Raw genomic sequence first — 26,550 nt, 5'->3', positions numbered from 1 at the left:
GGTTCCATTCCTGGCTGGGGGGGAGGTGTCCTATCCCCCCTCACAGGACTCCTCTCTGGCCTCATGGGGGGGGCTGTTCCCTGCTCCCCTCCTAGCCCCACAGGGCTTGAAGTGGGTCCGACTCTGGCCTGGCCTCCCACTCTCCTCTGGGGGTAGAGGAATTGCCCGGCAGTAGCCCCTCCCCCCCCTCCAGCTGCCCCTCCCCGTCCGGGCTCCGGGAAGGGCTGATGAGGGGGGCGGTGTCGGCGGGGGGGGGGGGGTGTATGTGTGTGAATCAGCTTCCTCCACACACCATGTGAAAGGAATGTAGTGAGGTCACCCCCCCCCGCTCGGATCCTGGTCCCCCCCCCCGCAGGGATGGGGGGGTCGATCCAGGCGGGGCTGCAGCGGGGGAAAGAGAGAGGAGGAGGGAAAGAGGGAGGATCCCACAAGGGCAGAATCAGGCGCCCTGGCCCCCAGCCCGGCATTTAGAGAAGTGGGGAGTGCGGGGAGGTGCGGGGGGGTGCGGGGGGGGGGCTGCCCCCCCTCATTCCATCTCGCCCGCGCGCGCCATGTAGGGAAGTGGATTTTTTGTGAATCGCCCGGCGCCTCATGACTATGCGAGCGCCTCATTAGCATAGATTAGCATGGAGCACGGCCCCGCCTCGGAGGGGGTAGCCGGAGGGGAGGGGGGGCGAGCCAGCCATATTCTCGGGGAGTCCAGCGCAGCGCCGGGCCGCACGCGGAGGGGGCGGGGCGGGCCCCCCAAGGGTTGAGTGCCCACCCCACGCAGCCCCCAGCCATGGCCCCCCAGGAGCCGGGGGCGCCCCAGGAGAAGTACAAGCTGGTGGTGGTGGGAGGGGGCGGCGTAGGGAAGAGCGCGCTGACCATCCAGTTCATCCAGGTAAGGGGGGGGCAGGAAACGGGGGGGGAGCTCCAGCTGGGCTTGGCCCCCACCCCAGCCGCAAACTTTCCTCCCCTTAAAAGTGGCGGGGAATCCCGGGGAGCAGGGCAAGCGGATTTGGCGCCGGGGGGGCTGGGAAGGGGGTTCTGGCGGGGGGGGGGGAGCTGCGTGGGGCGGGGTCCGGGTCCGGATCCGGGAGGGGAGAGGTTAAGGAGGTGCCTGGGGGGCTTCCAGGGGGCAGGGCGGGGAGTGGCAGCAGGAATTTGAGGCCCAGAGGGAGCCCCCCCCCCGCTGCCCGGTGAGTGTCGGGGGGGGGGGCGCTTGTTCCACTTTCCAGCACATCTACTCAAGAACTAAAGGGGGGGGGGCTGTGTCCCGGATGCCTGGGTTCTGTGCCCGCTCTGGGGAGGGGAGTAGGGACTAGTGGTTGGAGCGCGGGCGGCGGCGCTGGGAGCCGGGAGGCAAAGTGAGGTCCCGCGGTCGGGGCCGGGAGGGGGCCGGGACGCTGGGTTCTTGTCGCAGCTCTAACCCCCTCCCCCCCCCAGTCCTACTTTGTCTCGGACTATGACCCCACCATCGAGGACTCCTACACCAAGATTTGCACCATCGATGGGACCCCCACCCGGCTGGACAGTGAGTTGGGGGGAGGGGGCGGTTTGCGGCCCACTTGGGGGGAGGGCTGCGGGGGGGGGTTCTAGGGGTGGGAAACAGGAGGGGGCTGGGAGCCAGGACTCCTGGGTCCTCCCCCTGGCTCCAGGAGGGCGGGACCAGGAGCCTGGCACTCAGCTGGTGGGGAGGGTGGCTAACCACCCCCCCCCCCCATCTCTGCCCCACAGTCCTGGACACGGCGGGGCAGGAAGAGTTTGGGGCCATGCGGGAGCAGTACATGCGGACGGGGGAGGGGTTCTTGCTCATCTACGCCATCAATGACAGAGGCAGGTAAGGCCCCCCTCCCCCGACCCGCCCCCCACCCTGACGGCAACCTCCGGGAGCCCCCTCCCACGAGACCCCCTCACTTCCGCCTCCTATAGCCGGAGCTGTGGCAGCCCCCCCATCTGTAGCTCCCTGCCCCCTATTCCCATGCCCCCTAGAGAGAATCCCCCCCCCCCCCCCGGCAACTCCCCATCCTGTCTCCATCTCCCCCCCCCACACACAGCTTCACCGAGATCAGCAAGTTCCACACGCAGATCCTGAGGGTCAAAGACCGGGACGACTTTCCCATGATCCTCGTGGGCAACAAGGCCGACCTCGACCTGCAGCGCCAGGTAAGGGGCGGGGCCGGGGGCCTTCGGGCTCCACCCACACCATGGCGTCCTCACAGGGCCCCAAGGGCCACTGGGTGCAAGCCAATGGCGGCCAGCTGGGTCAATGCCCAGACAGGAAGTGCCACCCTACGGGCCACTCGCGCTCTGTTGGCAGCCATCTTGGACAGCGCCCAGACAGGAAGTGCCACCCCACAGGCCACTCGCGCTCTGTTGGCGGCCATCTTGGACAGCGCCCAGACAGGAAGTGCTACCCTAAGGGCCACTTGCGCTCTGTTGGCAGCCATCTTGGACAGTGCCCAGACAGGAAGTGCCACCCCACAGGCCACTCGCGCTCTGTTGGCGGCCATCTTGGACAGCGCCCAGACAGGAAGTGCCACCCCACAGGCCACTCGCGCTCTGTTGGCGGCCATCTTGGACAGCGCCCAGACAGGAAGTGCCACCCCACAGGCCACTTGCGCTGTTGGCAGCCATCTTGGACAGTGCCCAGACAGGAAGTGCCACCCCACAGGCCACTCGCGCTCTGTTGGCGGCCATCTTGGACAGCGCCCAGACAGGAAGTGCCACCCCACAGGCCACTGGCGCTGTTGGCAGCCATCTTGGACAGTGCCCAGACAGGAAGTGCCACCCCACAGGCCACTCGCGCTCTGTTGGTGGCCATCTTGGACAGTGCCCAGACAGGAAGTGCCAGGTGAGACCAGTCTCCCTGGTGGGGCTTTCTGAAGCCTGGGTGCCCGGGTTCCCCCAGCTGCCCGGGGACTTTGAGAGGTGCCCAGTATCCCCCTGCCAGCCGAGCGAATGGAGGAGCTGTTTGTACCCCCCCAGGTGCCCAGAGAGGAGGCCCTGGCCTTCGCCCAGGAGAATCGCATCCCCTACATGGAAGCCTCGGCCAAGATCCGCCTTAACGTAGACGAATCCTTCCACGAGGTGGTCCGGGCCATCAGGTACGAGGGGGTCCCATGTAGGGCTGTTCCCCCCCAGAGACCCCTGGGGGGGTTGTTCCCCCAAGGCACCCCCTGAAATGCAGAGAGCACCTTCAGGATCTCCCCACATAGGGTAGATTCCTAGCCCCCCTTCCCGTGGGATCCCTCCAAACAGCGGTTCAGTTCCTCCTGCCCCCTGCCTTTACAGCAGAGTATCTTCCTGCGGGGAACGCTCACCCCGTCTAAGGAGGCATGCCCCCCCCCCAACATGGGGTTTGTCTCCTTCAGGCACACCCCCCAAATAGCTGTTCCCTTCCCTGTGCCCCCAGGAAGGGCCCCCTTCCAGTTTGGGCTCCGCTCCTCAGCATTTCCCCCCCACACACACACACACTTTGCTCTCTTGCAGGAGGTTCCAGGAGCTGGAGATGCCCCCTGCTCCCAGGGCACACCCCACTGCTAAAGAATCCAAGAGCTGCCCCTGCTGCATCCTGTGAGGGGTTGGGGGCACGCGTTCCCCTCCCCCGACCTCGCCCTCCCTCCGACACTCACCCAGCTGGCTGTTTGTACATATCTATAAATGGGGGGGCAGAGGATGGGGATATTTGGGGGGCAGAGAGGGTGCCCCCCACTCTATAGGGGCTGGGCAATGGGCACCCTGTATCGTGGGGGTGCAGGTAGCAGAGTCCCTCAAAAGTGCAGGGGTGTCATGGTGGGGCCCCATTACAGCCTTTGGCTGGAGAGCGTTTGGGGTCTCCCAACAGGTACCCCCTGTCCTAGGGCAGCCCTAGAGCCCAAGGCCGGGCCCCAACGGAGGTACTGTGTGTGGGAGGGCACATCATGACTCTGGTGATGCCCCCTCCCCCAGGGAGGGGTCCCTTCCAAAATACTGGCCTTTTCTGCAGAAAAACCAAAGCTTGATTAGAAGAGGGGACCCCAGTGTCCGAGGTGGAGGTGGTGTGTGCGGCTTTCTGTAGCCAGACTAAGCACCAGGAATTGGGGGGGGGGGGGGGGGGGAATCTTCCTGGCTAATGACCTCACTGCTATTTGTATGCATCACTGTGCGGGGGGGTGGGTGTGTGGGGGGGGGGAGAACACCAGGCCCTAAAGCAGAAGGAATTCTGGGTAAGATGCAGCAGAGAGGGGCAAGCGAGGGCAGATACTCGTCCCCCACCCCCATGGGGTAGGGGTGGTTCTACCCCTTACTCCCGCCCCCATCCACCCACCCGCAGCACGGACGTAGGAGCAAGCTTGGCGGTTGTGGGGAAGGGGTTTTGGGGGGGACCAGCATTGTTCCCCACCCCACTAAGCACAGGTTGCATTAAAGTGCCTTATAAAGCCAGGACTGTGTCAGTCTTGTCATTGGGGGCGGGTGGAAGACCCTCCCCCCAGCCCCTCAAATGGCAGGGCAGGTTGCTCCAGGGGGTGCAGGTGGGAATAGCCGCCCCATATGCTTGGGGGCCTCAACCCAACACCCAGACTCCTGGGTTCTGCCATCTCCCCTCTGGGAGGGTGCAGGCTCCCCTCAGCCTCGGGGCAGGGGACAGACCCATGGCTTGTCCCCAGCGGGGCACTAGCCTGGGGGGGACCCTGCCCCTTTTAGGGGGCGTGCATCCATCCCCGGCAGTAACGCCTTGGGGTTCTCTTTGCTGCTAATGCACTGGGCCGATGGAAGCTGGCGGCCCTGGGATTTTGGGGGTACATCTGAGCACGCACCTGTTTTCCAGGCGTGGCGGGGGGGGGGCTCTGTGCAGGGCGGAGGTGTGGCTCTGGGGCGTGGGCGGGGGGAGAGGGAGAGACGAGGGACCCAGGGGAGCGAGAAAAAGAGGCGGAGACGCGAGTAAACAATAAAAATATATCGGAACATCCATACAGACCACAATCCCGGGCGCAAAACCCACGGACACAGAGTACACAGCGTAAAAAAGGGGGGGCTGGGGGGTGGCGGGATTGGGGGGGCACAGACCAAAGGGGTTAGCTCTGGGCCGGGGGAGGGTCTCAGCTCCCCGCGCTTGGCGGTACCTGCAATTCGGCCAGTTCTGGGCTCTTCCCCCCCATACAGTTTAGTGCTTTGCCGGTATGAGGGAGGGTCCTGGCTGGGTGGGCAGGAGGGGGGGGCGCCTCGCTTTGGCCACAGCCCCCCTCCCCAGAGCACTACAGACGCTGGGGTGCCGGGGGGGGTCCCCCCAAGTTCCTCTCCCCTCCAGGCTCCCTCAGGTGGGGGAAACAGGAGCTGCATTGGGGCTGCCCTCCCCCAATATCCCAGAAACCGTTCATCTGCGGCAGCAGAACGGGGGTGAGAATTTCAAGGCAGTTCCCAGGAAGCCCCAAGGAGGGGGGGGGCTGTTTGTGGCAACCCCTCTTCCCCCTTAAAGTACCTTGAATCCCCCCCCCCAAAGTGGGGAGGAGGCCGGAGGGCGTCACAGGCCACCCACCTCCCCCGCCAAGGGGCGGATGAGAGGCTGCAGGCTTGGGGGTGGCTGGAAAGTAGGGGACTGGGTGGGGGAACAGCCGAGACCAAGCCTTGCTCAAGTCGAGGCTGGATTTTGTTTCCGCCGTTAAAAAAAAAAAAAAAAATGGGGCGGGAGAAAGGGGGGGAATTGGGGCTAGACGGCCCTGAATTTTCTATATAATTATAATAACAACCCCCCCAAAACCCAGACCCCCCCGGCCTCCATCAAAGCTCATCCAGGCCCAAGTATCTCACAGCGAGGGGGGCTGGTGTGGGTTTCAGTTAGCCAAATACAATATGATACATAGACTTTGACCCTATACAGTATGTACAAGAGAATCCGCTGATAAAAAAACAAAACAAAAACACACAACGACAAAAATAACAACCGCCCCCCCCCGCCAAGGAGGGCCGGGCCCCCCAAAACACGGCCTAAGAGAAGGGTTAAATAGTTGTTACGGGCTGGGGGGGCGTGGGGAATCTCCCCCCTCCACCCTGGGGGAAGCACATGGACTCACTGGCTGACTCCCCCCCCCACCACGGGAGTGCCTCCCAACACAAAGGGGGGGCTGTGTTGGGGGGCCCCCAAGCTTGGCAATACATTGTTCTGAGTGGAGAGCCAGACCACGACATGGGGGGGGAGGGGATCACCCCCTGCCCTGCTCAGCTTTGCACGTGAGGGGGGGGGCAATAATACTTTACAGCCCCCCTGCAAGGGGGGGGTCATTACCCTGCTACAGCGGGGGGGGCGGGGAAGGCCAGACCTGTTTCAGGTGAGTGCGCCCAGCATGGAACCCAGGAGTCCTGGCTCCGCCCCCTGGCTCTAACCCCCCCCCCGCCCCAAACCCCCCCCATGTGCTTCCCCGGCAGGGGCAGGGGGCTCCCCCCACCCCCATACAGAGAAAGGAAGCTGCTAAATAGACATTTATACATATATATAAATAAGATTTCTCCGTACGGGAGGGGGAGCCGGGGGGGGCGCGTGTCCAACTGAGCCCCCCACCTCAGGGTGCATCCTCCCCCCAGGGCTGCAGCTGCCCCAAGCTGAGGAGCGTGGGGGGGGCAGGTCTGTCCTGGCTCCCCCCCCACCGACGGGGTGGGGGGCAGATCCCCCAAAGCCCTCCCCAGCCCAGCGGGGGGCCTGGGGGCGGGGCCAGCGCCGCGGGGGAGGGGCGCCCCGCGGGTCACGCGCACTTGCTCTGGGCTTGCGTCAGGAGCTCGCTGAAGGAGTCGAAGAGCGTTTCCAGCCAGGGCTGGTTGCGCATGCACTGCTGGACCACCTCCTCCTGGCCCAGGTCCGCGTCCTGGCCCTCGATGGCCGTCGTCTGCGGGGGAGACAGCGTCAGCCCGCCCCGGGGCAGGGGGACCCTGGGAGGGAACCGTGGGGCAGGCGGGGGAGCCCTGGGGCCGGAGGAAACCATTGGGCAGGAGGAGGGTGCCGTGGGGCAGGTCAGGGGAGTTGTGGGGCCAGAGGGAACCATGGGATCCGGGGAGAACCATGGGGTAGGCGGGGGAGCCGTGGGGCCGGAGGGAACCATGGGGCAGGCAAGGGGCTGTGGGGCAGGTCAGGGGAGCTGTGGGGCCAGAGGGAACCGTGGGGCAGGCAGGGGGAGCCATGGGGCAGGCGAGGGGCTGTGGGGCAGATCAGGGGAGCCGTGGGGCCGGAGGGAACCGTGGGGCAGGCAGGGGGAGCCATGGGGCAGGCGAGGGGCTGTGGGACAGGTCAGGGGAGCCGTGGGGCCAGAGGGAACCATGGGGCAGGCGGGGGGAGCCATGGCGCAGGCCAAGGGGGGGGGATCTGTGGGGCCAGAGGGAACCATGGGGCGGGCGGGGGGAGCCATGGCGCAGGCCAAGGGGGGATCTGTGGGGCCGGAGGGAACCATGGGGCGGGCGGGGGGAGCCATGGCACAGGCCAAGGGGGGGGATCTGTGGGGCCGGAGGGAACCATGGGGCGGGCGGGGGGAGCCATGGCACAGGCCAAGGGGGGGGATCTGTGGGGCCGGAGGGAACCATGGGGCGGGCGGGGGGAGCCATGGCGCAGGCCAAGGGGGAGGATCTGTGGGGCCGGAGGGAACCATGGGGCGGGCGGGGGGAGCCATGGCGCAGGCCAAAGGGGAGGATCTGTGGGGCCGGAGGGAACCATGGGGCGGGCGGGGGGAGCCATGGCGCAGGCCAAGGGGGAGGATCTGTGGGGCCGGAGGGAACCATGGGGCAGGTGGGGGGAGCCATGGCACAGGCCAAGGGGGGGGATCTGTGGGGCCGGAGGGAACCATGGGGCGGGCGGGGGGAGCCATGGCGCAGGCCAAGGGGGGATCTGTGGGGCTGGAGGGAACCGTGGGGCTGGCGGAGGGTGCATGGGGCAGGCCATGGGAGCCGTGGGGCGGGCGGTCTCACCTCATCCTTGCAGCGCAGGAAGGTGTGGTATTTGTAGTGATGGAGGGAATGGTAGAGGGTGAAGAAAAACGACTTTTCCACGTCCACCTTGAATTCCTGCAAGGGAAGGGGGAGGTCAGTCGGGGGGGCAGCCCCTCCCCCGGCCATGCTCCCCACCCCCTCATGTGCCCCCCACAGGTCCTCACCCTGGCACGTCCCTACCTACCCCAGGGCCCGCCAGCACCCTCCAAGACCCCCCAGCTTCCGCCACGAGCCCCCCAGCGCTCCCCCCAACCCACCTGGGGTTTGGACACGTTCTTCTTCAGCTTGCTGAGGGTCTTGCGGTTGTAGGGCTCCCCGGCGGGGCGCAGCCGGACCAGAGCCTCGCCCGGCTCGGCGTGCAGCTGCGGGAAGGTGTGCAGCGCCTCCTGGGGGGCACAGCGGGGGGAGAGCTCGGTTATAAGGCCCCTTCCATGCCTCACAGACCTTGGTCCCTCTAGGGCCCCCCAGCATCTCCCGCCTGAGCCCTAGAGCCCCCCCAGATCTGCAGTGCCCTCCCCCCGGCCCCTACCTGCAGCGCCGGGTGCAGAGACATCCGCTTCAGCACTTTCTTCTTGTGTTCGCTCAGGATCCCGTCAATCTTGCGCATGGGGGGCAGGTATAGCTCATCTGGGAGGAGGGGGGCAAAGGGCAAAGGTCACCAGCCATCGCCCTCTCCCCCTAGGGCCAGCACCCTGCAACGGAGCCATCAGGTGTCCCCCCCACAGTGGGGGAGGACACCCCCCCCTCCTCCGCCAACCACGTGGGTGGGGGTCAGAGCAAGTCAGGTGGGGGGGAGGGGTCAACAAGCATAAGGAGGTGTCGGGGTGGAGGGGGGACTCACCATTGGTGTCTTCCAGCGCCTGGATCATGTCAGGGTCCAGGGCAGTGCTGACCAGCATCTCCACGTAGCTGCGGTACATCTCCTTCATGGCCCGCGTGTTCAGCACCCGGCCCATCGGCACCCGCTCTGGGGGGGAGACAGGGGTGAGTGGGGGGGTCCCGGCCACACCCCCGGCATTACATCTCCACACCACGCAGAGCCCCCCCGGCAACCCACTGCTCCTTACCCCCAGGAGTCAGCTCCCGCTCAGGCCCAGACTCCGCCTCCAAGTCTGTAGCCCCGCCCCCATGGCCCAAACCCCGCCCCTCCACACTCAGTCCCGCCACCAGGCTCCCACCATAGGCCTGTGCCTGGGAGCTTGTGCTAAGAGGCACTTTGCCTCCCTCTAGTGGTGATGCGAGGGAGTACACCCCCCAACCTGCAGTGAGGCTCATTTGCATAGTGCTTGCTCCAGCTCAGCCTATTGGTGGGGACCAGGGCACCGCCCACTGGAAGGCCAGAGGGCTCCGGGAAGTGCCCAAAGCAGCAAACTCCAGGGGGCATCCTTGGCCCCACACTCATCCACCAGCTGAGATGCATGTGCAACGGGCACAGACGTGAAACGGAAAGTGGATAGGAGTGCCCACACCAGGGACAATGGATCACCCTCACCAGGCTGTCAGTGGGCCCCCCCCCCGGGTAGTCCATAACTAAACTGGCCAATCATTCCATCTGTAGGAGCTGACACATTCCAGGGGAAAAAGCACAACAGGGCAACCAGCACACAAGCCGAGCCTGTCCTGACATGACGCCACCCTTGTCCATCCCCTGGAAGTGAGTTCCACCCGGTAACGAATTCCCCGTCCCGCCTTCTGCCTGGCTCACTGGGAGCGGTTCCCAACATGGGTTCCTTTGGGGTGATCGATGCTGAAGCTCGAATGCTGGTCTCTTGCCTAGCTTGGTGGGCTCCCTTTGTAACTCCTCGAGTCATTCTGCACCAGCCGCACCTTCCCTCAACTCCCTGGTTCCCCCTTTTCCCAGACCACTGATGACCATGCTGAGCAGTGCCAGGCCGGTACAGGCCCCAGGGGACACCTGCTGGTCACCTCCCTGCCAGTGTTCCCGAGGGCTTGGGGGACATCCAGAAAAGATTCAGCTGCCACACAGAGCAGAGCGCCCCTAGCCAGCAGCCCGTGTTTCTCCTGGTGGTGCACATTGGCACATGCTTCGGTGCACGGAACAATATTTATTCCGCTCATGAATGGAAAGAAGTCGAGGGAACGCGGCTCTCTCGGCTCTGCCGATTGGCCCGCGATTCCTCCCCTTCGTTTCCCTCCTTTCTGCGGTTACTGACCCGTGACAGCCCGTATCCCGTGGCAGCCCACGGAGCTTAAAAGTCTGGTGAGGGCCTGGTCCGAGATGTTCTCAAAGCCGGGGGCCCTAGATCCCTTCTGGGTGCGTCCGCTGACCACCCCCACCCCGCAAAGAAATCTAGGAGATTGGTGAGCTGGTCCAGAGACCTGCGAGTTCCGCGCTTGGTTACATCCCCCCAGGAGCTGTTGTGCCACTTTGATCCCCCACCGTCCTTCTGAACTCTTCGGTGACTCCCCGCTGGGCCCGGGGAATCCTGGACCGATCCCTTTGCTCCTCTAGTGACACCTCCGTTTGCCAGACCCGGGACCACGCTACCGTCCCCGGCAGTGCAGGCGGGTGTAAGTAATTCACTGGGCGTCTCTGCCAGGGATGGGTCTTTGGCATCCCCATGGGCCAGCGTCCCCACCGACTGGCTGGCTGCCAGCCCAACGGCGCTGTGTGTTTCTGTGGCCGTTGGTTGGCTGCTCTTCGAATTCGGCCTTGAGCTAACGGCCCTTTGCCGCGACTGCCTGAAGGTTCAGCTCCTTTTCTCCTGGGGGATGGGGCTTTCTAAAGGACGCCTGTTCCCCTCCAACCTCCCCTCTCACTCGGCCCCCTTCCCCGCTGGCGTTTTCGCTGGCTCTCCTGCCACTGGGGTCAGGGCGGATGGGGGACCACGGGGAAAGGGGCTGACCCCAGCGCCATGGGAAAGGCGGGACGGAGCCGGGGAGGAGCCATGGGGCTGGTGGGCGGGACCCAAGTGGCTACGTGAGACTCTGCCCCCCCCCCCCCCGAATCGTGCATGCCCCCTTCCCAGGCTCACCGTCCTCGCTCTGCTGGTCTGGGCTGGACTCGGAGTCCGAGGAGGATGCCGCCTCCTTGAGCCATTTTTTCCTCTTCTTCGGAGGCGGCTCCGCCTTCACCTTGGCGGGTTTGGGCTTCGGCTTGGGGGCGCCAGCCGGGGCGGCCTTGGGTGGGGTGGGCGCCATCGGCTCCGTCTTCTCGGCCTTGGGGGCCTTCTCGGCCTTGGGCAGCTTGTCCGCCCGGGGCGGCTTCTCAGCTCGCTCGGCCTTGGGGGGCTTCTCCGGCTTTGCCGCCCGCTCCGGCTTGGAGGCTTTCTCCGCCCGCTCCGGCTTGGGGGCTTTCTCCGCCCGCTCCGGCTTGGGGGCCTTCTCCGCCCGCTCCGGCTTGGGGGCCCGCTCCGGCTTTTTCTCCACTGGCTCCGGCGCCTCTGGCGGCTTCTCGGCCTTGGGCGGGGCTGGCACCTTGGGGCCCGACGTCTTGGGCTGGTTCTGCCTCCTGCAAGGGGCAGGAAGGGAGCAGGGGTCATGAGGCAGGACCCATGGTAGGGAGAGGGCAGGGTGCCCCCCACCCCCATGCCCCCCTGCACACCGCTCACCTCACGGCCTGCAGCGGCCGGTGCCAGGGCTTCTTGGAGCAGACACGGACGTAATCCTTCTTGTTGATGTTCTCCAGGAATTTGACGTAGAGCCGCTGGTACCGGTTCTTGGCGTCCCCGAAATAGCCCAGGTACTGGGGGGGGAGAGCAGAGATCAGGGGCGACAGCAACGGCAGGGGGGCTGCTCCTGAGGGCGTCTCCCACCCCCATCAGAACAGAGACACAAATCCAGCTCCTCTCTCCCAATGTCCCCTCCCCCGCTGGGCACTGGGCGCAGACCCCCATGGACTCCCCACCCCTGTGGGAAGGCCTGTTCAGGAACAGGTCATCCCACGGACGCAGGCGGTTTGGGATGGGGGGGGCTCCCAGACTCTGTCCCTTGGGGCAGGCGCGGAGTCACTCCCACGCCGGCGCTGGGGGAGGGGAGACTCACGTTGCTGGTGGCGCAGAACTGGCGTTGCCCGTCCTTAATCTCGGGGGTGAATTTCTGCAGCAGGGCCTTCTGCACCCGCCAGATGGGGGGCGGCTCCCGGCCCGTCTGCAACGCCAGCTAGAGGCAAAGCTGGGGTCACTCACTGCTGCAGCCCCTGCCAGTCCAGCCCCCCCCAGCTCTATCGGTGCCCCTCCCTCCAGACCCCCAGCCCCTGCCCCCCAGCCCTGCCGGTTCCCCTCCCTCCAGACCCCCAGCCCCTGCCCCCCAGCCCTGCCGGTTCCCCTCCCTCCAGACCCCCAGCCCCTGCCCCCCAGCCCTGCCGGTTCCCCTCCCTCCAGACCCCCAGCCCCTGCCCCCCCAGCCCTGCCGGTTCCCCTCCCTCCAGACCCACAGCCCCTGCCCCCCCAGCCCTGCCGGTTCCCCTCCCTCCAGACCCACAGCCCCTGCCCCCCCAGCCCTGCCGGTTCCCCTCCCTCCAGACCCCCAGCCCCTGCCCCCCCAGCCCTGCCGGTTCCCCTCCCTCCAGACCCACAGCCCCTGCCCCCCCAGCCCTGCCGGTTCCCCTCCCTCCCGACCCACAGTTACTGTCCCCATCCAACCCGACCCACAGCCCCTGCCCCCCCCAATGCTGCCGGTGCCCCTCCCTCCCAACCCGCAGCCCCTGCCCCCCCAACGCTGCCGGTGCCCTTCTCGCCCACCCCAGCCCCGCACCTTGAGGGCCTGGATGTCCTCCACGCGGATGACAAATTCGTCCCGCTCCCGGAAGATCCCCTCCCCGCCGCTCTCAGCCTCCTCCTCGTCCGTCTCGCCGCACACGGCCGCCGTCTCCTGCTTCTTGGCCAGGTGCAGGGGCCGTGCGTCCTCCGGCTCCTCCGGCTCCGGGGAGGCCTGGGCCGGGGGCCCCTCGGGGGGCGGAGGGGGCAGCTCCGGGGGCGATACTGGGGAGGCAGGTAGGGGGGGCTCCTGCTGGGAGGGCTCAGAGGGGGCCGGGCTGGGCAGCTTCTCCTCCACGGCCGGGGCATCTGCGGGGAAGGGAGGGGAGGTTAAAGCAGGTGGGAAGAACCCCCTCCCCCAGCATGCTCTGGGGCACCCGCTCCCCCCTCGCCCAGCATGCTCTGGGGCACCCGCTCCCCCCTCGCCCAGCATGCTCTGGGGCACACGCTCCCCCCTCACCCAGCATGCTCTGGGGCACACGCTCACCCCCCTCGCCCAGCATGCTCTGGGGCACCCGCTCCCCCCTCGCCCAGCATGCTCTGGGGCACACGCTCACCCCCCTCGCCCAGCATGCTCTGGGGCACCCGCTCCCCCCTCGCCCAGCATGCTCTGGGGCACCCGCTCCCCCCTCGCCCAGCATGCTTTAGGGTCACGTGCACCCTCCTACCTCCTATCTTACCCAGCATGCTCTGGGGGCACATTTACCAGCCCCCTTCTTACCCAGCATGCGCCGAGGCACCTGCTCCTCCCTTACCCAGCATGCTCTGGGGCATGTGAACCCTCTTACCCCCCCCATCTTACCCAGCATGCTCTGGGGCACCCCTGCCATCCCACCTCTCTCACCCAGCATGCCCTGGGGTACCCGCGCCATGCTTCCCACCCCATGTTACCCAGCGGGTCGGGAGTGAGGGGCATTGTCGGCGGGGGGCAAAGGAAGGGGGGCAGAGATGCAGGGGCAACTGGGGGGGCCCCCCAGGGCCACCCACCGGCCCCGTCGCTCTCCTTGCGCTCGGCCGGGTCGTCCAGGGCGGAGATGGCGGACGAGATGCTCTTCTGCAGGTCCTGGTTCTTGCCCACCGAGTCCTCCTCGTCGGAGGAGAAGGACGGGAGGGTCTCCAGGTTGCGTTTCAGCTCCTCATCCAGGCGCTTGCAGGGGCTGGTGCAGCTCATCACCAGCCCCTCGCCCTCGGCCCCGTCCAGCGCCCCCGGCAGCAGGGGAGGCGCCAGGCCAAAGGGGGGCTGGGCTGCCGGGGCCCGCGGAGCCTTGGGGGGGCTGGCGGCGGCCGTGGGCAGCTGCTGCCGCTTGCCCGACTTGAGGAAGTCCAGGAAGGAGGCCATGAAGCCCGACTTCATCTCCGGCTGCTTCTCCTCCACCTCCCGGATCTTGGCCTTGATCTTCTCTCGCGTCTGGCTGCTGTCCAGCCCGCCCTCGGGGGGCGCCGGCCCGGGGGGCGTGGGCTCGGCCGGGGCCCCCTCACCGCCCTTGGGCACCGCCAGCTTGATCTGGGGGGAGAACGGGGCGTGCCATTTTCCGGCGGCCCCCGGGAGCCCTCGGCTACCCCCAACCCTGCCCCCCGGAGGGCTCTTGGCCACCTCCAGCCCAGCCCCCCAGCCGCCGCCCCCTGGGGAGACCACATCACCCAGGGCCTGCAGGTCCTAACCCTTAGGAGCCCCCATCATGTCCTCCAATAGACCAGCCTAGCTGGAAGTCCCAGAACAGGCCCCACATACATGGCCCTGCCCCCAGTCAAAGTTCCTAGGTCACCAGCCAGGACCCCACCCTCCTCAGACTTCTCCCCCCAGGGCTCCGCCCCCTCAGAGCTCCACCCTCTCCACCCAGGGCTCCACCCCCTCAGAGCTCCGCCCCTCAGAGCTCCACCCACCCCACCCAGGGCTCCGCCCCCTCAGAGATCCACCCCCCCACCCAGGGCCCTGCTCCCTCAGAGACCCGCCCTCCCCACCAGGGCCCTGACCCCTCAGAACTCCGCCCTTCCCACCCCCTCAGAGCTCCACCCTCCCCACCCAGGGCCCCGCCCCCTCGGAGCTCCACCCTCCCCACCAGGGCCCTGACCCCTCAGAACTTCGCCCTTCCCACCCCCTCAGAGCTCCACCCTCCCCACCCAGGGCCCCGCCCGCTCAGAGCTCCGCCCTCCCCACCTAGGGCCCCGCCCCCTCGGAGCTCTCTCCTCCATCCCCTCAGAGCCCTGCCTCTTGGAACTCTGCCCTCCCCACCCAGGGCTCCACCCCCTCAGAGCTCCTCCCTCCGCCGCCTCAGAGCTCCAACCTCCCCACCCAGGGCTCCACCCCCTCAGAGCTCCGCCCCTCCCAGGGCCCCGCCCCCTCGGAGCTCTCTCCTCCATCCCCTCAGAGCCCTGCCTCTCAGAACTCTGCCCTCCCCATCCAGGGCTCCACCCCGTCAGAGCTCCACCCTCCCTACCCAGGGCTCCACCCCCTCAGAGCTCCACCCTCCACAGCCAGGGTTCCGCCCCCTCAGAGCTCTCCCCTCCGTGTCCTCAGAGCTCCACCTACCCCACCCAGGGCCCCGCCCCCTCGGAGGTCCGCCCTCCCACCAGGACTCTGCCCCCTCGGAACTCCGCCCTCCTCAGCCAGGGCTCCACCTCCTCAGAGCTCCACCCGCCCCACACAGGGCCCTGCCCCCTCGGACCTCTACCCTCCACCCCCTCAGAGCCCTGCCCCTTGAAACTCTGCCCTCCCCACCCGGAGCTCCGCCCCCCCAGAACTCCACCCTCCCCACCCAGGGCCCCGCCCCCTCGGAGCTCCGCCCTCTCCACCCAGGGCCCCGCCCCCTCGGAGCTCTCCCCTCCACCCCCTCAGAGCCCTGCCCCTTGGAACTCTGCCCTCCCCACCCAGGGCTTCGCCCCCTCAGAGCTCCAACCTTCCCACCCGAGCCCCGCCCCCTCAGAGCTCTGCCCTCCCCACCTGGGGCCCCACCCCCTCGGAGCTCCGCCCTCCCCACCTGGGGCCCTGCCCACTTGGAGCTCCGCCCTCCCCTCCCAGGGCCCCGCCCCCACCCTTACCTTGAGCGGCTTGAGAGGCTCCACGCCAGCCCCTCCTTCGCCCCCCTCCTCAGCCCCCTTCTTGCCCCGCCCCCGCCCCCTGCCCCGGGGCTTCTTGGCGCCGTCGGGGGGCAGGACGCCGTGGGGCTCGGCCAGGGGCCGGATGCGGGGCCGCCCGCGGGGCCGGGGGGGCCCGTCCCGCTTGGGCTTGGTGGGCTTGCGCCCCCGCTTCTTGGGGCCGTCGGCGGCGCTGTGGTGGGGGCAGAAGTCGATGTCGCCCATGGGGCTGAGGCTGGGCCGGGCCCGGCAGCTGGAGATGAGGTCGGGCAGCAGGTCGGGCAGCCGGCGGCTGTTGAGGCGGATGTCGGCCGGCACGTCGGCCTTGTCCTCGTCGTCCTGGAACTCGTACTCCTGGGCGTAGGCTTTCTTGGGGGGCTGGAAGGGGGCCTCCCGCTTGCGCAGCAGGTGGAAGGACGAGGTCTTCAGCAGCTTCTTGGGCTTGGAGGAGCAGAAGATGGGGGAGGTGAGGCCCGGCTTGGGGGCCCCCTCCGGCCCCCCGTGCCCGGCCTGGATCAGCCCCAGCGGCTCCGCGTTGACGGTGGAGGGCAGTTCGTGCTTGACCGGCTCCAGCGCCAGGTGCGGCCCGTCCTCGCCCTGCCCCGGGCAGTAGCCCTGGTAGCCCTGGCCGGCCGGCAGCATGTCGTAACCGCCGGCCCCCCCCTTCAGGCCCTCGGCCCGCTCCAGGCTGGGGGGCTCGTCCTCCCCGCAGCCCGGCTTGGGGAAGTCGTCGGGGCCGCAGGCCCCCGGCCCGAACATGTCCTCCATGCCGGGGAAGAAGCTGCGATCCTCGTCCTGCAGCAGCGCGTCCGGGAAGCAGATGGAGGTGAGGGGCACGAAGCGCTGCTTGGAGCCCTGCGGGCTGGGGCTCTCGAACTGGTCCTTGGCCTCCAGCGGGGCCTGCGGCACCTGCTGGGACGCGTCGGGCTCCAGGCCGGCCCCGCCCTGGCCCAGGTGGGACTCCAGGCTGAGGTCGGGCTCCAGGAAGTCCTGGATCTCCTGGGCCTGGCCCAGCACCTCCATGTTCTCCGCCTGCAGGTGGCCCTGCAGCTGGGGCGAGTGGCGGGCGTGGGCCTGCTGCAGGTGGGCCTCCAGGGCCTGCAGCTGGAGCGGGGGCTCGGGGGGCTCGGGCGGGTGCAGCCGCTGCTGCTCCAGCAGGGGCACCTTGGCCCGGGAGTGCAGCTGGCTCTGGGTGTGGGTCAGCACCGACTGCAGCAGCTGTTGGGGCGGGGGCGCCTGGGGGGGCAGGGAGAGCTGGGGCAGGTCGGGGGGAGTCCAGCAGCAGCGGCGCCCCCTGCTGGCTGGGCAGCAGCCCGTGGGGCTCCAGGGGCGGGGCCTCGCCCACCAGGCGGTGGGACGGGGGGCCGTGCTCGGGGGTCTTCTGCAGGTAGGAGTGAGCCGGGCCCAGGTCCTTGCCGCCCCCTTGCAGGTGCTCCACCGACTTCTTCAGCTCCGGGGGGTAGCCCTCCAGGGCCCCGGCCTGCTGGCCGTAGTGCACCACGGAGGTGGCCAGCGCCTCGGGCGTGGCCCGGGCCCGCTCCCCCTTCTTCTTCTCCTTCAGGCCCTGCAGGGAGAGCTCCAGGCCCGGCCCGTCCAGGTTGGAGTTGGTGCGGATAACGCTCTGCAGGTGGTAGCGCTCCTCCGACTTGCTCAGCGCCCCGTAGGCCAGCCCCTTGGCCCCCCGCTCCCCACACGGCCCCAGCCCCTCGCCCGGCCCCCGGGGGGGCGGCGTCTGCGACTGCAGCAAGTGCTGGATGAGGAAATCCTCGTCCTCCGCCCGCTCGGCCGCCAGCAGCTCCGACTCCACCTTGGCCTTGTTGTAGGAGCCGGCCCGCTCCAGGCCCGGCTGGGCGCCCGGGTAGCTCTGCCCGTGGGCCTGCTGCATGAAGGAGGGCGAGAGCACCGAGGTGAGGTACTTCTGCGACTGCCCGGGCGAGGCCACGCTCTGGGGCCGGGCGGCCGTGGGCGACTGCAGGGGCCGGCCGATCTGCGAAGGGCTGGAGTCGGGCAGGCTCTGCCCATGGGCGTAGCCCAGGGGCTGCGGGTGGCTGGGCATGGCGGGCGAGTGCCCGGTGCTGTAGCTCATGGAGGGGCTGGCGGTGGGCATGCCCTGCGAGTGGGCCGGCCCGTAGCTGGCCGTCTGGCTGACCGAGACGTGGGGCTCGGCCTGGACGCTGTACCCCACCGTCGACAGCCCCTGCAGCTGCTCGGGGGAGTAGGTTTGGCTCTGGCTCACGCAGGGCTGCAGGCCCTGGCCGGCCTGCCCGGCTTGTCCGCCCTGCTGGGCCTGCCCCGGCCCGTAGCTCGAGGCCTTGCTGCTGGTGAGGTCCTGGGCCTGGCTGCTGCTGAACTGGGAGGCCTGGCTGATGGAGGGCAGGCTGGGCGCCTGGCTGACGGCGTAGCTCTGCGGCTGGCTCATGGACAGCAGGCTCTGGGGCTGGCCGGGCGAGTAGGCCTGCGACTGGCTGGCGATGACCGAGCTGGGCTTGGCCACCGAGGCGGAGAAGCTGCTTTGGCACTTGGGGGTGGCGGTGGAGCGGGGGGTCTGGCGGGAGGCCGAGTAGCTCTTGGACTTGGAGGAGGAGCCGCCGGCGCCGGCTCCGGCGCCCGAATAGCCGGGCGACTGGATGATGGGCCGGTAGCTCTGGGCCGGCTCCTGGCGGGGGGCCTGCGGCTGCTTCTGGGAGCCCTCGGAGCCGGCGGGCGAGGGCTCGCCCAGCGGGCTGCAGGAGAGGCTGGCGCGGTGCGACATCTGCTGGTAGCTGCCCCCGCAGCTCAGGTAGTGCTGCAGGGAGTGGGCGGCGGGCAGCTGGGGCTGGCCGCTGGAGGGGCGCTGGTAGTGCTTGATGACGCTGTCCTGCCGCGGCATGGCCCGCTCCATGGAGGCGGCCGAGGGGCTGGAGAAGACGGAGGCGTTGTAGAGCTGGGCCGGCTGCTCCGAGGGGGGGCCCAGGGAGGACGAGAGGAGGTTGAACTGGGAGGGCAGGTGGCGGGAGGCCGACTCCTGGGCGCTGCGGTAGGCCGAGCTCTGGGCGGGCAGGCCGGAGCCCAGCACGGCGCTGCCCAGCCGGTCGAAGCTGAGGGAGGAGGGCACGCTGGCCTGGGAGGGCTTGATGTGCAGGAGGGGGTCGTGCGGGGACAGCAGCCCATTGGAGCTGGGGCTGAAGGCGGCGTCCTGCAGGCTGAGCGAGGAGCCCACGGGGAAGCTGCGCCCGCTGAAGGAGGCCGGGTGCTGGTAGGCCGACAGCGCCGAGGACGAGGGGAAGGTGCCCGAGCCGGGGATGGCGCCCGAGATGAACAGCTCAGCCGGCGCCGGAGTGTGCATGGCTAGGAGAGATGGGGGGCGGGTGTCAGAGACAGGGCAGAGCCCCCCCATGCGCAGCCCCCGCCCCCACCTGGGATGGGCTCGCTCGCAGTGGGGAGGGGCGGCAGTCCACGCCCTACTGGGCAGGTGGGGAAGGGGGCTGGGACTTGGGGCTGCTGGGTACAGCTGGGGGCGGAGCTAAGGGAGGGAGCAGCCCAGGGCCTGGCTGGGGGCGGGACTAAGGGAGGGAGCAGCCCGGGGCCTGGCTGGGGGCGGGACTAAGGGAGGGAGCAGCCCAGGTCCTGGCTGGGGGCAGGACTAAGGGAGGGAGCAGCCCAGGGCCTGGCTGGGGGCGGGACTAAGGGAGGGCGCAGGGGCGGGGCTAAGGGAGGGAGCAGCCCGGGGCCTGGCTGGGGGGCGGGACTAAGAGAGGGAGCAGCCCGGGGCCTGGCTGGGGGGCGGGACTAAGGGAGGGAGCAGCCCGGGGCCTGGCTGGGGGCGGGACTAAGAGAGGGAGCAGCCCGGGGCCTGGCTGGGGGGCGGGACTAAGGGAGGGAGCAGCCCGGGGCCTGGCTGGGGGGCGGGACTAAGAGAGGGAGCAGCCCGGGGCCTGGCTGGGGGGCGGGACTAAGGGAGGGAGCAGCCCGGGGCCTGGCTGGGGGGCGGGACTAAGGGAGGGAGCAGCCCGGGGCCTGGCTGGGGGGCGGGATTAAGGGCGGGCGCAGCCCGGGGCCTGGCTGGGGGGCAGGGCTAAGGGAGGGCGCAGCCCGGGGCCTGGCTGAGGGGCGGGGCTAAGGGAGGGCGCAGCCCGAGGCCTGGCTGAGGGGCGGGGCTAAGGGAGGGCGCAGCCCGGGGCCTGGCTGGGGGCGGGACTAAGGGAGGGAGCAGCCCAGGGCCTGGCTGGGGGGCGGGATTAAGGGAGGGCGCAGCCCGGGGCCTGGCTGGGGGCGGGACTAAGGGAGGGAGCAGCCCGGGGCCTGGCTGGGGGGCGGGGCTAAGGGAGGGCGCAGCCTGGGGCCTGGCTGGGGGGCGGGATTAAGGGCGGGCGCAGCCCGGGGCCTGGCTGGGGGGCGGGACTAAGGGAGGGCGCAGCCCGGGGCCTGGCTGGGGGGCGGGGCTAAGAGAGGGAGCAGCCCGGGGCCTGGCTGGGGGCGGGGCTAAGGGCTAGAATGGGTCAGGCCCCTCCCCCTGGGGGGTCTCCCCGCTCCCTGCATACCTGTCTGCCAAGAGGGGGTGCGGAACTGGGAGAGCAGCGAGGAGGCCGAGGGGCCGGGCTGGGGGGCTCGCGACTCCAGCGCCGAGATGAGGTTCATGACGGAGGCGTCGGGGGTGGCGCTGCTGGCGTGGTGGAGCCCCGTCTCGAAGAGCCCCGAGAGACCTGCAGGGGGGAAGAGAGTGAGGGGGCGCAGACGGGCAACAGAGAGACGAGGGGAGTGCAGATGGGCGCACAGACGGGGGCAGGCCCGACAGAAGGGGACAGACACAGCAGGACAGACGGGGACGGGGCACCGGGGCAGGGGACAGACAGACAGGGGCATGCACGGACAGAGGCAGGGCAGACGGAGACGGGGGACGGACAGACCGACAGGGGCAGGCCCGACACTCAGAAGGGGACAGACAGATGGGGACGGGGCACCGGGGCAGGGGACAGACAGGGAGACGCACGGACAGAGGCAGGGCAGACGGAGACGGGGGACGGACAGACCGACAGGGGCAGGCCCGACACTCAGATGGGGACTGACAGACGGGGACGGGGCACTGGGGCAGGGGACAGACAGACAGGGAGACGCACGGACAGTGGCAGGGCAGACGGAGACGGGGGACGGACAGACAGAGGGGGCGGGGCATGGCAGGGACAGACGAGAAGAGGCAGGGAGGGTGGGGGCATGCCGACAGAGGAGCGGGACGGACGGGGGGGTCGGGAGACAGACCACGGGGGGGTACCTGCGGGGTGGTGGTTGGTGGCGTAGCCCTGCAGGGGGTGGGGGGCGGCATAGGCCTGTCGGTGGAGAATGTCCGTGTCGGGATGGGACGTCCGGGACCCGCCATACACCAGGCTGGGGGGGACAGAGTCAGTGACATGCCCTGGGGGGGCGCCGGCTCCCATGGAGGGGGCCTCAGGCCACTCAAGGAGGAGCCAGCCACGGATCACTCCCACAATGGGGGAGGGGCTTCCCGCCAGGGATTCCCCTCCCCCCCCACCGTGTCCCGCTCCCCCATCGCAGGCCCTGCAGAAGGAGAACCTGCCCCATGGACCCCTCCTCCCCCACAGCCCGGAGAAGTGGGAAGATTCCCCCCCCCCTCCCCCATGTCCCTGCCAGCATCTGCCACAGGGAGTGTGGGGCAGCAGGGCATTGTGGGAAATGTAGTCCCCAGCTCTGGCTTTCCCACCGCTCCAAATGTCTGACCAGCAGTGCCCCCTCCCCCCCTCCACAGCCTGGGCACCAACACAGACAAGGCTTCACGTGCCCCTCGCTCCCACCCCACAGCCCCTGCCAGCCCCCCAGCCCTGCCGGTGCCCCTCAGCCCGGACCCACAGCCCCTGCCAGCCCCGCTCAGCCCAGCCGGTGCCCCTCAGCCCGGACCCACAGCCCCTGCCAGCCCCCCAGCCCTGCCAGTGCCCCTCACCCCAGACCCACAGCCCCTGCCAGCTCCCCAGCCCTGCCGGTGCCCCTCACCCCGGACCCACAGCCCCTGCCAGCCCCCCAGCCCTGCCGGTGCCCCTCAGCCCGGACCCACAGCCCCTGCCAGCCCCGCTCAGCCCAGCCGGTGCCCCTCACCCCAGACCCACAGCCCCTGCCAGCCCCCCAGCCCTGCTGGTGCCCCTCACCCCAGACCCACAGCCCCTGCCAGCCCCCCAGCCCTGCCGGTGCCCCTCACCCCAGACCCACAGCCCCTGCCAGCCCCCCAGCCCTGCCGGTGCCCCTCAGCCCGGACCCACAGCCCCTGCCAGCCCCGCTCAGCCCAGCCGGTGCCCCTCACCCCGGACACACAGCCCCTGCCAGCCCCCAGCCCTGCCGGTGCCCCTCACCCCAGACCCACAGCCCCTGCCAGCCCCCCAGCCCAGCCGGTGCCCCTCACCCCAGACCCACAGCCCCTGCCAGCCCCCCAGCCCTGCCGGTGCCCCTCAGCTCGGACCCACAGCCCCTGCCAGCCCCGCTCAGCCCTGCTGGTGCCCCTCACCCCAGACCCACAGCCCCTGCCAGCCCCCCAGCCCTGCCGGTGCCCCTCACCCCAGACCCACAGCCCCTGCCAGCCCCCCAGCCCTGCCGGTGCCCCTCACCCCAGACCCACAGCCCCTGCCAGTGCCCCACACGCCCAACCTGCAGACCCTGCCGGCCCGGCCCTGGGCTCAAACCCTTAGTTCTGCCCTGCAGGTTCAGCCCCGTCCCTGTGATACGAGAACCGAGAACCCAGGAGTCCTGCCTCTCAACCCTCTAGTCACCCGAGCCCCCCGTTCGCCTCGCACCCAGCTCTGAGCCGCCAGCCCCCCACGTTCCCGAGGCAGCCCCCAGGCCGGGGGCGGGAGGGGTGTGCGGGGCTGCCACAGACCCTCCATGCAGCTTGCCACGGGCGCAGGCCGGCCTCTGGCGGGGCCAAGGCCCGGACCCTGCAGAGACCAGGCACCGGGCGGTCACCAATCCGTGGGCTTTCCCAGGCCTCCGCGCAATCCATGCGCTGCCGCAAAGCCACACAGGGCGCCCCCTGTGGGAGGACAGGAGCCGGGGCCGCCCTACGGGGCTCCTGACTCGGGCGCTGCGGGACATCCACGCGCCAGGGGCGTGCGAGGCTCTGCGGAGACGCCCGCCCCGGGGGCAAGAGGGACGCAGCTCGCGCACGTGGGGCCCCCCACAGCTGGGTGTAGGCAGCTCCCCAAGGTCCCTGCACCGTCCCAAGGTGACGGCAGCGACCGTGCAGGTGGCCTGTGTCCCCTCGCAAGTGGCAGCCGGGCCCGTCCCGTGCACGTGCGACGCGTCCGCTCCCCCCGCCGCGTGCGAGGGGAATGCACGGGGGGCAGCACCTTCCATCGCACCCGCATGCCTCAAAGGGGCGCGGAGGCCCAGAACTAGATGCACGTAGCGTGGGTAGGGAACGCCCCCCTGCGAAAGGAGTCCTGGCTCCCAACCACCCACCCCTGCTCTAACCACTAGCCTCCATTCCCCTCCCAGAGCTGGGGACAGAACAGCCGCCCACCCCCACTCTAACCACTAGCCTCTGGGGACAGAACCCAGGAGTCCTGCCTCCCACTCCTGCTCTAACCACTAGACTCTACTCCGCATCTACTCACCCCACTGATGGCTGCTCCCCTCCCCCACCTTTCAGAGCCTGGAACCAGCAGCTCGGCTCAGGGGGCGTCACACAGAGATGATGGGGGGCTGTGTGTGTGGGGGGGGGGGAAGTTGACTGGACCTGGGACAAGCTGAAATGCTGATGCTTCTGAGGGCCCTGGGGGGACATCTGGGGACACACCAACGCCCGGGGAGGCTCGGTCTGATGTTCCCCCCAGCCGTAGGTGAGGGATCACGCACTCCCTTCCCCCCACACCTGTGGGGAGACCAGCCCAGAAACTCCCAACTCATGACACACCTGTCATTTGGGGGTGGGGGAGACACAGGCTCCAGTTCCCCATGCTGGGACCAGTGGGGCCAGCTGAGGGGGGGCAGAGCTGAGCTGGAGGGAAAGCAGCCATCCCCTCATCTCCCACCCACCCCCTCCTTCTGCCCCCACGCACCTACCATTCCCCCTCCTCCCTGCAACACCTGCCCCCCACATCTACCCTCCCCCCAATAATCTACTTCCCCCACACACTTACCCCCCCCCGGCCTACCACATTCCCCAAGGCACCTACCTCCCCTCCACACCCAACCTTCTCCCCTCTTCCCCCCACAGCACCGCTCAGGAGGGCGAGGCTCCTGCCCATGGTACAGAGAGAGAAACTGAGGCACTGCCAGGGAAAAGTCAGAGCGAGGCTGCAGCAAGGCTGAGGAGAAAAGTCAGGAGTCCTGGCCCCCAGCGCCCCGCTAACCACTAGCCCCCACTCCCCTCCCAGGGCTGGGGAAGGAACCCAGGAGTCACTCTGACCCCATGAGACGCCATCTGAGAAGGGTCTCTCAGACAGTACCGTGGCCTCATGGACCAGTACCGCTCATCCAACCCTGGGGAGATGCAGCCACCTCTGGGGTGGAGCACAGCCTGGAGAACAGCTGGGCCGAATACCCTCCCCAGCTGTGGCTGGAGAACTCCTCCTGACTGTGGGAGGGGCATGGGGTCTAGTGGTTGGGGAGGCGGGAGCTGGGAGCCAGGACTCCTGGGTTCCGCTCGAGGCCCCTGGCCTGCTCTGGGGGTCCACACTTGCTCTGTGAGAAGTGGCTGGTTTGGGGGCACAGCTCAGCTCCCAGTCCCTCCCCTCCCCGCCCCGTGTGGCTTGGTGCTACCTGGGGCATGGAAGGGCCCCGCTCCTCCCGGCACCAGTCCCAGCCCCCGCACACCCATCCCTCAGGGGCCTCTTGGGGGGGGAGGGTTGGCGGGGGGGAGCGCATCCCCTGCCCCCCAGCCACGCCACGGGGCTTCTGGCTCCCCATAAACCAGGTGGGGGAGGGGGCATCCCTGTGCACAGGTGTGCGCGGGGGGACGCACCAGCCCCTGCCCCCCAGCCACGCGCCCCCCTCCCGTCCCCGGCCCGGGCGCAGCGCAAGGGTCCCCGCGCCCTCTCCAAGCCGGCGCCGTGCGCTCCCCCGCCGCTCACCTGGCTTTGGCCGAGCGCTCGTAGCTCCAGCCCGGGCCGGCGGCCAGCGGGTCCCCGAAGCCGGCGCTGGGGTAGTTCCTGTCCATGGGGCCGGCGGCGGGGGGGCGCAGGGCGCGCGCCCCGGGGGCCCCCAGGTGCCGCGCCTCGGCCTGTGCGCCCCGGCGCTTCCCCTGCAGGGGCGGGGGGCTCGGCGGCGGGGAGGGGGCGGCGGAGAGAGGCGGGCGGGGGGGGCTGCCCGAGGGGGGGGGGGGGGGGTCCCGCCGCGGCTCCCGCCGCTCCCCCCGGCCGGGGCCCGCCTGGCTGGCTCAGTCCCCGGGCTGGCGGCGCTGGCGCTGGGGCGGCGGGAGGCGGCGGCCGCTGGCGAGGCGGATCATGGTGCAGCCATGTTCGCTGGCTGTCTCTGTCCGCCCCGCTTCCTCCCACAATCCCGTGCTGGGGGGAGGAGAAGGGGGGGAGAGACAGAGACGGGGGAGGAGGGAGAGAGACGGAGAGAGAAGGGGGGGATCGGGCTACAGGCGGTGGGGCAGAGCTGGGGGGAGGGGTCGGGCTGGGAGGGGAGGGGGCAGAGCTGGGGGGAGGGGTCGGGGGGGGCTGGGGCAGGAGCAAAGAGAGAAGAGGGGGTCGATCTGTAGGCGGTGGGGCAGAGCGGGGGGGAATGGGGCAGGGGGAGAGAGAAGTGGAGGAGGGCTGGGGGAGGAAGTGGGGCAGGAGCAGAAGGGGTCAGGCTGGAGGGAGTGGGGCAGAAATAGAGGGAGGGGTCAGGCTGGAGGGAGAGGGGCAGGGATAGAGGAGGGAGGGGGCTGTGGAGAGAGGGGCAGGAGCAGAAGGGGTCAGGCTGGAGGGAGTGAGGCAGGAATAGAGGAGGGAGGGGGCTGTGGAGAGAGGGGCAGGAGCAGAGGAGGAGGGAGGGGTGGGGCTGGGGGAATGGGGCAGGGACAGAGAAGGGAGGGGAGGGGTGACACACACCTTGCCCCCCCACACCACTCCCCCATGCCCGTGTTTGTGCACTGTGCTACCTCTCCCCCCCCCCCGTGTCTCGCACAACACCCCCTCACACAGGCCTGTGCACCACTCACACACGCATGCCCTGTCAGACGCCCAGCATAGAGCACGGGGGGGAACCCCCCACCCCAGACTCTGCGAGCCCCTGCCCTCCCCACAGATCAGCTGACTAAGGGCCCCACCAGTGGCAGAGGTGGAGGGGGGGGGACCCATGACTCATTGGTGCCTACTTGCCCAGGGACTAGCCTGGGCCTCAAAGGCCTGAAAGTGGAGCCCAGAAAATGTGGGGGTGAGACCCACACATCTGGGGCAGGGGGGAGGAGCGAGGCCTGGGGAAAGCATTCTGGCTTCTACAAGGGGACTATTTTCTGTGAGCTGCTGGAAGGACACTGGGGCAGAGGAGGAGAGCAGTGAGACCCAGGCAGGGTAGAATTAGCTCCGGGGTTGGCCTGTGGCACTTCACCTGTAGGGGGTGCCAGCCCCAGGGTAGGGACCGGCTGGCGCAGGAGGTGGGCAAGGGGGCAGGTCTCCACGGGGCGCTGGCTCTGGCCTGGGGGCACGCCGGTGGGGCAGTGTTGGGGGGGCAGATCTGCTATGGCTGCCCTGCCCCCTTACAAACAGGGTCCCAAGCTGGCCTCTCCTCTAGGCTAGGCTCCATGGTCTGCCTTGGCCTACAAGCAATAACAGGGGATATGGCAGCTGGGGGGTGGGGGGGAGAGAAAGGGCGAACTACGAGTCCCATCATGCACCAGGAGGAAGGAAGGATGCAGGCT

The 26,550-nt window shown here is 69.1% G+C and overlaps 2 protein-coding genes across 3 annotated transcripts; one reads left to right on the top strand and one right to left on the bottom strand.

Annotated features, from left to right (window-relative positions):
- The first annotated feature begins 521 nt into the window (after positions 1–521).
- Positions 522–4,407, top strand: RRAS (RAS related). Of its 2 annotated transcripts, none has more exons than XM_075916809.2 (6): positions 522–883; positions 1,429–1,516; positions 1,720–1,822; positions 2,040–2,148; positions 2,894–3,089; positions 3,475–4,407. In XM_075916809.2, exons 1-5 carry the CDS (start codon positions 782–784, stop codon positions 3,053–3,055), a joined length of 564 nt encoding a protein of 187 aa, XP_075772924.2. In that variant the 5' UTR covers positions 522–781; the 3' UTR covers positions 3,056–3,089; positions 3,475–4,407. The 2 variants fall into 2 exon arrangements, with proteins under 2 accessions (XP_075772924.2, XP_075772923.1); XM_075916808.2 differs by having other exon boundaries at positions 562–883; positions 2,971–3,089.
- Positions 4,408–4,906: 499 nt separating this feature from the next.
- PRR12 (proline rich 12) lies at positions 4,907–25,257 on the bottom strand. The gene is given in 15 exon segments (XM_075916806.2): positions 4,907–6,842; positions 7,912–8,007; positions 8,190–8,318; positions 8,462–8,559; positions 8,774–8,899; positions 10,929–11,404; positions 11,505–11,638; positions 11,938–12,054; positions 12,649–12,959; positions 13,638–14,154; positions 15,690–16,995; positions 16,997–19,052; positions 20,246–20,407; positions 20,974–21,086; positions 24,776–25,257. Coding segments are annotated over 15 exon segments (5,868 nt in total). The 5' UTR covers positions 24,862–25,257; the 3' UTR covers positions 4,907–6,701.
- Positions 25,258–26,550: the final 1,293 nt, after the last annotated feature.

The sequence above is a fragment of the Pelodiscus sinensis genome, chromosome 18 (genome assembly GCF_052426305.1).
Source record: "Pelodiscus sinensis isolate ZL-2025 chromosome 18, ASM5242630v1, whole genome shotgun sequence".
Lineage (NCBI taxonomy): Eukaryota > Metazoa > Chordata > Testudines > Trionychidae > Pelodiscus > Pelodiscus sinensis.
Note: the sequence above shows the minus strand (reverse complement) of the source record. Positions and strands in the feature narration are given on the sequence as shown.

Excerpts from the sequence above, each read along its gene's own strand:
- RRAS (XM_075916808.2), top strand. The coding sequence starts at position 782 with ATGGCCCCCCAGGAGCCGGGGGCGCCCCAGGAGAAGTACAAGCTGGTG. Across the intron at positions 1,517-1,719 it reads GACCCCCACCCGGCTGGACA|TCCTGGACACGGCGGGGCAG; the intron begins GTGAGTTGGGGG and ends TCTGCCCCACAG. Across the intron at positions 3,090-3,474 it reads GAGGTGGTCCGGGCCATCAG|GAGGTTCCAGGAGCTGGAGA; the intron begins GTACGAGGGGGT and ends GCTCTCTTGCAG.